Source organism: Mobula birostris, chromosome 7 (assembly GCF_030028105.1).
Source record: "Mobula birostris isolate sMobBir1 chromosome 7, sMobBir1.hap1, whole genome shotgun sequence".
NCBI classification, from domain to species: Eukaryota; Metazoa; Chordata; class Chondrichthyes; order Myliobatiformes; family Myliobatidae; genus Mobula; species Mobula birostris.
The window spans coordinates 136,784,430-136,796,204 of NC_092376.1; the positions used below are offsets into that span (position 1 = coordinate 136,784,430).

At 37.8% G+C, this 11,775-nt stretch overlaps 1 protein-coding gene across 1 annotated transcript in view; it reads right to left on the minus strand.

Moving 5' to 3' along the window:
- Positions 1-6,220, minus strand: part of LOC140200825 (glutamate receptor ionotropic, delta-2-like) — a 601,297-nt gene extending 595,077 nt beyond the window's left edge. Inside the window, exon 1 of the mRNA XM_072264448.1 lies at positions 5,414-6,220. Within this exon, the coding sequence (XP_072120549.1) occupies positions 5,414-5,546 (133 nt within the window). The 5' untranslated portion in view covers positions 5,547-6,220. The remainder of the gene's footprint in view (positions 1-5,413) is intronic.
- Positions 6,221-11,775: the final 5,555 nt, after the last annotated feature.

The following is an 11,775-nucleotide window of genomic DNA, read 5'->3' on the forward strand; positions in this document are numbered from 1 at the left end:
GGAAAAGCCTACAAAAATTGAGAGATACAGCCCAATCTATCCATCGCAGGCAAAGCCCTCTTCACCATTTGGAACAGACATGATGGGCTGAAAGACCTAATTCTGATCTTATGTCCTATTGTCCTTGAGTATATCTACAAGAAGCACTGCCACAAGAATGCAGCATCTATCATCAAGGAGCCCCCCACCCCTCCGCTACTAGCCAGCCTATGGTCTCTTCTCGCTACTGGCATCACGGAGGTGGTATAGGATCCTTAGGTCCCATAGCACCAGGTTCAGGAGCAATTATTACCCTTCAACTATCAGATTCCTGAATAAGCGTGAATAACTTCACTCACCACAGCTCTGAAATAATTCCACACCAATGGATTCACTTTCAAGGACTCTACAATTCATGTTTTCAATATTATTTATTTACTATTATTGTATTTGTGTAGATAGTCTTCCTTGATACATCGGTTGTTTGTCAGACTTTGTGTGCAGCTTTTCATTGAGTTTAGTATTTGCTCTAAAGTGAATGAATTTTAGGGTAGTATATGGTGACATATACCTACATTGGTAATATATTTACTTTCAGCTTGAAATTTGCGTCCCTAGCATGTTAAGATGGATTATTGATTTCACAATATATCATTATGATCTTGCACCTTATCATTTACCTACACTGCACATCCTCTGTAACAGTTGCACTTTTTTCTGCATTATGTTACAGTTTACCCTTTATTGCTTCAATGCACTGTTTAATGATTTGATCTGTGTGAAGTATTGTCAGGGCGCTGGAGCAGGGATCCAATTGCAGAGCCAGTACTGTGCACACAGTGACTGGATAACAAATCCCGAGGTGCAAACAAATGTTGGCAACAAAGTTCAGGCAGAGATCAAAACATTCAGAGAAATCCAAAATCCAGAATCGGGAAACCAGCAGAGTCAACATTCAGACAGAGTACAGATACAAATGCTGGAAAGGCTCAGGAAAACTCACTGGCACGATCTGGCAACAAACAGGTGAAAACACAGGACTGAAATACACCGAGCAATAAACAAAGAGACAGACGATAGGTGGCGCACAGTGAGACACCGGTGGCAGCAACACAGGTAATAATGAGAAACAGATGAGAGACAGAGCACTCAGTAATACAGGGGCTGGAGTAGAGCAGGAGTGGGGACAGGAGCACATGGCAATACAAAACCACAGACTGACAGCTAGGGGGAAACACACAAAAAAAGTTCAACTGGAGGTACTGACAAGTATGTAAGACAATCTTTTCTCTGTGGCTTGGTACCTGTGAAAATAATCAACAATTGCAAATGTCCTGAGTATCCCTGCCTTCCAATTCCAGAATTATAGTTATCTTTAGGACATTACATGTGTCATCCATAGTGAAGACTGATACAACAAACCTATTTCACCTACTGTTTTCTATTATTCATCTTCCAGACTCTCACTCTCAGACCAATGCTCACATTGTCAATTGTTTTACTTCTTCTCAAGATTTACAAGCTCCCACTGTCAATATTCAGATTTCTGGCTACCTTTGTCTCATTCTAATTTTCCACCCATTTTAATCTCTTAGTCGTTCTCTGCTGCTTTTATTTTCTGTACAGTTTATTGCACTGCCACCTGCTTTAGCTCATAACTGCTTTCCATTTAAATTTTTCAATTACCGTGCAATTAGGAATATTGTATACCTATTCTGTGAATTTGGAAAGTTCCCCTTAAATGTCTGCATTGCATCTCAATTAACCAGTGTCTTAACCTAAACTGCCAATTTTCTCCAGTTTTTTCTGATAATATAGCCTCATAAATGCTCTTATTTAAACTCAAAATATTAGATTTAGACACATTCTTGTCCTTTTCAAACTAGTGTAAAAATCAATCAGCTTATCTTTATCTTACCTACAAACTCCTTCATGGTGAGGATTTTAGTTAATCTCATGCCATTTTACAATACTGCTACGAAATTATCTAAATTATTTATGAACTCTTATCCAGGTTATCCTTGCTCTTCAATCTCTTATCATACTCCCCCTTGTTCAGCTCTTTATCTTTTTTACCAATTGACTTCCCAGCTCTTTACTTCACCCCTCCCGCCTTCCCAGTTTCACCTATCACCTATTACCTTGTATTTCTTCCTCTCCTCCCCCCACCTTCTTACTCTGACTCATCTTTTTTCTCCAGTTCTGATGAAGGGTCTCAGCCCGAAACATCAACTGTTTACTCTTTTCCAAAGATGTTCCCTGGCCTGCTGAGTTCCTCTAACATTTGGTGTGTGTTGCTTGGATTTCCAGCATCTGCAGATATTGCCTTGTTTGTCACCAATTGTTATTGGTGTATGTGGAGATCAAAGTTGTTGGTGATTATTGTCCTAACTTTACTTATTTTTCCTTCTGACCTACTGTGGGGTTATTATGCAACACACCCACAAGTGACTTCTAAACTTAGCTAGTTTGCATCCTCACCTAAACCACCTCCGTATCCTGGTTTCCTCAATGCAGATTATCCTTCTCTTTTGTGAGGCAGATCCATTCTGCCATCTTCTATAACTTTCCATTCCTCTTAAGAATCATGAGTCCTTCAGTATTCAGGTCCCAATTTTGTCATGCTGCAAACATGTTTTTTTTTGTTATGGCCATCAGATCATATTTACTTCTTTCTGTTGTGCTCTCATTTAATCTGTTTTTTTTTTAAGAACAGATGAAATGAAAGCACAAACTCTTTAACCTTTTATTTTATTTTTGTAATCGTTGTAGTCTGGTTGCTGATTTATGCTGAAATATATACACTCGATATCCTTGCTGTCTAAGTCTATTTATCATTTCCCATACTAACGGCTTCCTCTCTCGCATTGTCTTTCCCTTTTACTTTATGAGAGCATCCCAACATTGATCCATTTATTTTTAAATGTTAGATATCCTTTGCAGCTCTAGTTATATGGCTTTCTAGTGTGCTGGCCCCAGTATGATATGGACAACCCCAGTGTACAGCTTTCACATTCCCTAATACTGGTGTCAATGTTCCATGAACTAAAGCCCATTTCTATACCACCCTTTTCTCCAACTTATTCTCCTTTGCCAATTGCATATGAGTCAGGTCACAATGTAGATATTATCTGAGTTAACACCCTTTTTTCTTGGTGTCTAGTTCCTTATAACAACCGTGCAGAGGCTCTTTCTTGGGCATGCCTATGAGGTTAGCAGCACATTAATGGATCTCCATGTCCCATACCTAAGCAAATATTTCACAGCTTGGAGTTGGCCATCTGCAGTATCACTCTTTACTGCAGAGAACAGACTACATCTCCTCCCTATACTGACCTTACTAATACTCATGTATTTCTCTCCTCTTCAATGGCTTCCTCCAATATGGGGTTATGGTCACCCAATTCATCCACCCTGCAGCCATCCAAGCAGCCAACAGAACCTCAACCCTACTGGGACGATTGCAATTGCTGAGGTGCTCAAATCCTATCCTCTTGGTTCTCTCACCCATTTCACTTGCAATCAAACCCCTTAGCCATGACCACTAGTGAACTCAGAAGACCTATTGAAGTCCATCCAAATATCCAGGTGAATCGTGCCCTTCCAGGTACGTTGCAATCGATTGCAAGGCAAAATTCCTCACACCACAAAGACGTGGTACAGGGCCGTTTGCACTGGATCACAGAGTCACTTGTAAGCTCCCATATGTCGCAGCTATGATGCATCCTTTATCTTACACTCCTTAATGTGCATTAATTATTTTATATAATTATTTGTTTTCCTTTTCCACATTTGTTATTATTTACCTCCAGTTCTGTACTGTTATAAGCCTTGGGGATGAGAATGGAACCTTAACTATTTACCAAGTACTCACCAAACATTTGGCTTCTTTCGACGACTCATCGCACTTTATTGAGTGGGAAATGTCCGACATTTTTGATTTCTGAAATCTGGTAGCTAGCTTTTTTTTATTCTCCTTTACTTATTTAGTGTCATTTCATACATGTTTGGTTACAGCAGACAGTTCGGCTCATTATAAATTGTGCTGTTCTAAATTGGCTGTTTGTTATGCACTCCAAGCTCCACCTACAACTTTACCGCTGAATCCGTATTACAGCAGTATCTTCCACAAAATGCATTACACGTAACTCCTAGGCTTTGTCTACAGCACTTCTCAAACTACAAGCTGCACCAGAGAAACAGTATAAAGGGCAGAAGGCGTATAAGAACACCAGCAGCGGTAAATCAAATCTCGCAAAATCTCTCCAATTTGGATTACGGCGCTTTTCCTTTACAGTATTCTATACCCAGGAGCTCTCTTCCCAACAGAACAAGTTAGACTTGGACACCTTAAACACGTTGAGCGTGACGGTTCCGAAGACCGCTCACCACCATCTTCAAGGGTAATTGGGGTCAGTTCCGTGTTTCAGCAATGACATCCACAGCCGATAACTGAATGAATAAAACACAAGCCAACGGTCCCCTTTTCCTATCAAATATCATACTTGTACCCCCCCCCACCTTCGGTGTACAGTACTCATTGGGAGGTTTTGAACGCTGTGCTGTCCCGTTGTCGTTGTGCAGGGCTCGCACTGAATTGTCTGCATTCGTGGAAGCGCCGGACTTCTAACGCGAGATGCACCGGCCGCTTGGCTGGATTTAATTCAACTGCCCCGACTTTGCCTACTGTAAAAATATACAGTGATCTCAGCAGAAGACAGCTGCGTCAGTCCTCTCCAATCTTTCCCGCTTTCCCCCCCCCCCCTTTCCTTTCCGCTTCAGTTTGCTTTTCGACTTGTGTTTGCATGATTGACAGTTGCAATGGAGTTGACGAGGCCCGGTTACTCAGTTCAGAGCTCTCCATTGACTATCGATCTCCATTTGGAAAACTCGAGGCCCCGTTTACCTTGTGCAATCAGCACCTCGTAAAGCCTAAACCATTGCAATATTAACCTTTCCAACTTGCACTAGATCTTCATTCTATTTTCCAGCTACGCTGAAGATGTACACGCATTAATGAAGTGTGTATCCAAGGGGATTTCCCAATACTTCAATGCGTTCTGTGAACTGCTACAGAATCTGATTCAATGTTTCATCCTCCCAATTTATCTAACATACAACGTAACACACACACACACAAACAATGATAGCTATATTTTACCACAACTTTACGAAGAAACCTCAATACCGAAACTCCACATAACAACTATAAAGCAGAAATATCAATTAGACTGTGCGCTGATTGGGTGATTCAGTGACTTTCATACAGGCTAAATTATAATTCTTGCAGAAGCGACGTATTAAATAAAGACAGTGCTAGTTTAGATCTTGGATTGCTGGCAACGCACGACGTAAATAAATGCTCATTCTACTCGTGGAAAGCAGCTCCACTACGTTTGCCACCATTAAAAAGACAAACAAAGTGCTTCCTTACCTATGTGAATGATCGAATCACTAGCTACAGTGTCGGCACATAAGATCCAAGCGATGGACACAAACAGCGCGGCGAAAACTTCCATTTCCTTTATACTAATTAAGACAGCCGATATCCGCAGCATAAAGCACATAACATGAAAGCGAAACCTTGTGATCCAAATGTATTGATCAATTAAAATGTTTTTTATTGAAACGGCCCCTTTCTTGCTTGACAATCCACTTCTAGAACTTTGCTTGCATTTTTAAAAATAAATAACATGCACATAACGTGTCCTTCGATTTCACTCTTCCAAAGACTGAAAACACCAAGTGACGATAGGGTAAACCAAACTACAGCTGAAATCTGCGCGATTCGACGAGGGTAGCTTCGTTACTTCCCTGCTCGCCTTTCACGATGTTGCAAAACAAATGTATTTTACCGTAACTGGCTGCTACAAATTCAATGTCAGTCAGAGGCGAAAAATCCATGACACCCAAAATCGGAGAAAGCCAGAGCAGTGTAACAGTACAATATCCACTTGCAGACCGTCTGCAGAGACTATTCGTCTCTCTGTAAAGAGAGCTCGGCAAGGCAACGGAGGTACGAGCCGCCTCTATCTCCTCAGATCATTGCTTTAAATCGGTCACAAACATGAGGCGCCAGATAGCTTGCATACACACAGCAATGAACGGCACTGACTGGCAATACCTTCAATTTGCGTTAGTAAAATTGACGTTATGCAGCATTTTCCGGAGTAGGACACGCAGAAATGCCTTGGGTTCATCTGAAACTCGTCACGGGTTGTTAGCAGCGGGCATGTTGAAAACACTGAGCGCCTTCCATGCTTTAGTGAGCGCTTAATCCCCAGAAGACATTTGTATTACCTCATTTAAAATATGCTTGTACTTGGATGAGTTACAGTTCAAATTGAAAAACCAAAGAGATCAAAAACAACGATAGGAATCTTGTGTAATATAGCGATCACAATCTCGTCATTTGGGGACGCAGGCACACTAATTTAAATAAGCAGCAACAAACTTAGTAACTAAGGGGCATTTTCTGTTGCACCAATGGGGTAGGATCAATAGCCGAGACTGCTTTTTTGATCTCGTTGCACATGACGTCATCTGAAAATACTATTTAAACAAATGAAAGACAATTAATTCACGATAGACCTTTGAATGGATTTGGCAGACGAGAAAGAAAGCTGGAAGTAATTCAGTCTGATAACTCACAAAATGGGAGATGTCCAGCCTGAGATATAAATACGTTCTTCTGTTAATACTGAGTTAGCAACATTCCGGTTAAAGCAGGATAAAACTCCCTTCAGGCACGGATAAAGAACGAATAACACTAACTTTGGGTTCCTCTTCTGTAGTGCGTAATATTCAACAGACACCCGAGCACATATGCACATTCAATGAACTGGTTTAAATCTACCCAAATTTGCTTTACCTTGGAATTGTACCGAAGAGCCATCTTGGCTAGTAAATCCAGGAAATATCTTGATAGACTCAGGCAGAAGAAACTAGCGCCTGTTAATAATCTAAAAATAGCAGAAAGACTAAAATTATGCAGGCTACTAAGGAGTTCCAGTATTCTTCTGCTACACGGATCATTATGTAGAGTTGGCGGCATACAACGAAGGTGATTAAGCGCAGAAGGGATTCAGTGATGAGGAAAAACATTTTGAACAGATTGTTTATAAAGCAGTTTGGACAAAATGAGAATTAACAGATAAATAACTATTTGTTAAATGTACCAAAACCATGAAGGCATGTTTTTTAAGGTGAGAGTTAAGAGGTACAAAGGGGATCTTAGGAGGTAAATATTTCACACATAGGTGAAATCGGATACAATTGCCTTGTCTAAGATACATTTAGGCAGACAGGCAAGCCACTGAAGGATATAGGTCTTATGCAGTTAAATAAGATTAATATAAAAGCTCAAATAGACCAGTTTGGATATTTTGGCCAGAACAGTCCTTTTCTCTACTGTGAGTTTTCTAGATATTGTAAGATTTACAATACCTAGAAAATATCTCAAACACAGCAATGTATTTCATCTGAAAAGTTTCAGGGACTAAAAAATTACAAATAAATTTCAACTATAAAGCAATGAAATGGCCCTTCTTAGGTTATTTAATATTTTGCATGCATTGTTTTCACATTTCAAAGTTCAAAGTAAATTTATTATCAAAGTACATAGAAAGTCACCATAAACAACTCTGAAATTAATTTTCTTGCAGGCATTCACAGTAAATACAAGAAACACCATAGAATCAATGAAAGGCCACTCCTAACTAATATTCAAAAGTCAACAAGCTGTGCAAATACAAAAAGAAATTAATAATAAATACCCAAGCATTAAAAATTGAGAACATGAGATGAAGAATCCTTGAAGGTGAGTCCATAGGTTGTGGGAATAGTTCAGTAATGGGATGAGTGAAGTTATCCCCTCTGGTTCAAAAGCCTGATGGTTGAGGGGTAATAACTGTTCCTGAATCTGGTGGTAGGGGTCCTGAGACTCCTGTATCTTCTTCCTGATGGCAGCAGTGAGGAAGAATTAGCATAGCTGCTGTCTGTGTAGAGTTTGCATGATCTCTCTCCACTAGATTGGTTTTCTCTTTCTCCTTGTAATATGTGAGGAAGGGCTGATGGTGGTGTATCTAATTCTGAGTGTGTGTTTGTTCTGTTAGATAATCCAGTTGTGTTTATGTATCAGACTTCCTTAGAAATCCAATTCAGGGAGGATTAGGAGAAAATTGAGAGAATCTAACCACAATCAATTGTATGGCTTATCATTGCCAGAATAATGGCACCAATAACAAATAGTAGATAATATAGACAAAATTCTTAACAGCATTCATGGATGTATAAGAAAAACAAATTAATACTGTTACAACGCATTAAGAGGAATCACTAAAACTTGTTCAATGTTTCTTTACAGAAAAAAGAGATCCAGGTGAGACAAAAAGATTTCATCACAAAATGCTTAAATGTTTAATGCTCAATAGTTGACTGTTAATAAACGATAAAAGAGAGTGGATGCACAAGTTATCAGAGCTAGAAATACGAAGATTTCCAAGGTAATAATTACGATCATAGAAATTTTAATTTAAACAGGAGATCAGGGACCAACACATGCACAATGGCCATGTTAAATGCCCGCTAGAAAATGGTGTATGATTGAAAGAGTGAAACTGAACTTTGAGTGAGCTGCAGTTGGGAGCAGAGGAGGGTAGATTCACCTATGGAGCATTGAAATAACCATTTCAAGAAATAACATGGTTTCAACATCGGATGTTGAAACGGGGACAGAAGTGAGCAGCTTTTTCTGAGAAGATTCAGGAAAAGAAGCACCATTGTAGAGGCTGCTGGTGACATTTGAGTAATTAAGCTTGCAGTCTGTAGTGGGATCTCTAAAGTTGAACATTGAAGGCTTCTGGGCTCTTTGCCTTCTAGAAGAAGATTGTGTGGTGAATTATACCAAGGAAATTCAGGCAGGATATGAAGAGATTGGACGCTACCAAGGAATGTTGTTTATGACTTTTGTTTGCATCGTCTCTGTGTGTGGTAAGAAATTAAATTTCCTTGGACTGGTTGAAAGTGTGAGAGACATGAAAGAGTCTTTGAATAGTAAAACACAGCAAAGGTTTTGAATGAGAGAAGGTACATTGAAGGTAGTGTTTTTAATATGAGCTCTTCCAAGGGATTTTTTCAGTTTTGGAAGTTCCAGGTGATGCTTGCATAGGGGCAAGCTATTTATAGTGTCAACTGGCTTAATAATAGAGAAAAGTACATAGTCAGAAGGCTTATGGAATGAGATGAATCGGCTAAAGGTGTATGCCTTGAAAAAGCTTTGGGAAGGGTATCAACAGGCAAAGAGAGAGAGTAACTGAAGAAAGAGGGATAAAGCCAATGACAAATTAAAAATCAAGTTCAGCATCATGGAAGAATAAAATAAAAATAATTAACAGCCTAACATGTAAATATGTGGATTATTTCTTTATAATGTTAAAACTACATGCCTTGGCAAATGATGTGTCTAGATGTTTGGAACCCCAAGGCAAGTGCTGAAGAATCATAGTATTACATTCAATTTCCATTAAAGAGGCTTAAATATAAAAATATAAGTTGATACTTTGGTGCTAGGGGAGTGCTGCATTATTAGTGATGCATTGTTTGAAACTTTCAATCATGTCACCTTTCACAGCACTAATTTAAGGAAAAACAGGAGATTACTCTTTGAAATATTGGCCCATATTAATAACTTAAAATACTTTATCTATTTCTTTTAAAACTTCCATTTTTTTGCTACTTGTGATGTGTGACTTTGAACTTCAAAATTTTAAATTAACTTGGTTTTCTCTTTCATCAGTATTACAATTCAGAAGTATTTCATAAATCCTAAAGCATTTGTGAAAGATGGCTTATAAGTGTAAACCTTTTATTTCCTTTAAAATGATCAAAGTGTTCTTTCAATTTCCTAGATTAGTCAGAGAACTGAAGATCATATTCTGTTACAACAGTTTGAGAATTTAAATTAGTTAAAAAGCTGTAAATAAAGACTTTGTGGCCGTAGAATTGATTATGTCAGTGATTGACTGATGAAGTAAAAGAAATTGTTACCTTTTCATGTAAATCCATCTGGCTATCTGATGTCCATCAGAGATTTAAACAAAACTGTCACCTTCACTTAAATGACCCTTGTCCACCCTTTAAGAATTTTACTCTAAACTGTTCGTGTTTTATCAAGTTTATATTGCCATGTTTTCAAGACAGCAATGAGTAGATAATAAACTGCAGCTTAACTATTGATGCATGCATCACAATAATAAATATTACCAAAATAATTCAAAACTTGCCAGATTAATTCCAACCACCTTCCTGCAGATGAAATATTTAAAAAGACCATTCTAAGGTTGCTATATAAAGATATTGCATAAGTAGCATCCCGATGCATAGAATTCAAAAATGCAATTAAAGTGATCTTGCATACGGAATATATTTATTTATGATTTTATATTGAATAATATTTCTAGAAATTACACCTACATGACTTCTACTGTTATAAATTGCTGATATTGTTTATAATTTCCATTCCTAAGAAAATACCAATAAAAAAGGGTTTATGAACATTGTACAGATGAGATTGTTCAAAATGAGTTATAACCTACCATAATGTAGCACCTGTGCAGTAATATTTACAATATAATAAGCATTATAAGAGATCATAACTGCCAACTCATAGACAGAATAAATCTAAGATTTAGTAGGTCATATTTCAACTATAGTGCTATTTTTCATCCATAATTATGTGTGTTCATAAGTATACATCAAAACCTCCATTTAGTATGACGTATGTAATCCTGTAATTAATTAAGAGTTGAAATGGTGATTTATGTGAACTTCTATTTGCAAATTCTGCCACTTTACAGGTGAGAACTTGCAGATAATTCAATTAGTAAACTGTACAGGGGTGCCACCATTGGATAGCCTATTAAAATACATCATTAGAAATGCCAAGGTTGATTGTAAACATTTGTAAATTTTACTCTGATTCAAAGCATGAATCAAAGTAATAACAAAGAGAATGGCACGGGTGAGATTGCTCCATTTGGAGCTAGCATGGACTTAATGGTAACCTTTGCATTCTGTGATTGATTTAATAAGTAAGTAATGTAATTTATATAAGATTGCTGGCTTTTCTTGTAGATCCTTTAGCAAACTAAACACTGAAAGAATTCTCTTGACCATTAAAGCTGTTTCTGGGGAATTTACTGTTGATAGTTATTTTCTGACTAATTATTCAATCTATAGTTTAGTATTTTACACCATTTATATAACAACTCAAAGGATAAGATTTAACATGGAAGGTTATCTATGACCTAATTTTATTACTATGTCTTATGATCCTATGAAACCATTTTGCAAACGTATACAGTATACCGAACTATTTGCTCTTGTGTTATCATTCAAAACAAGTTAAAATATTACATCTGCTGCTTTTCTCAACCCAAAATCTGGCTTCCACATGTTCAGTTTAAGTCTATAGATGCAAATTATAGACCTTTTCAAATCATAAAATAGCTTAAACACTTTTTCTGTGGTGGATGGTTCAGAGATTCAATAAGGACTACAAATTAAGACCTTAACCTGTTTACTGAAAATAAGAGAACTTCTGTTTTCTTTAACACAAACTTATTTCAAGTTATAGTTTAGCAGTGCAATAGTTTCTAGACTTAAGGTCAAATCTAAGAGGCCATGACAATGGATATAAAATGTCATCAAAATTATTGTCTCTTTTAAGGTCACTTCTCAAAATAGACACAAGGTGGAGCACAAGCCTCTGTTGAAGCAGGCTTCAGCATTAATACC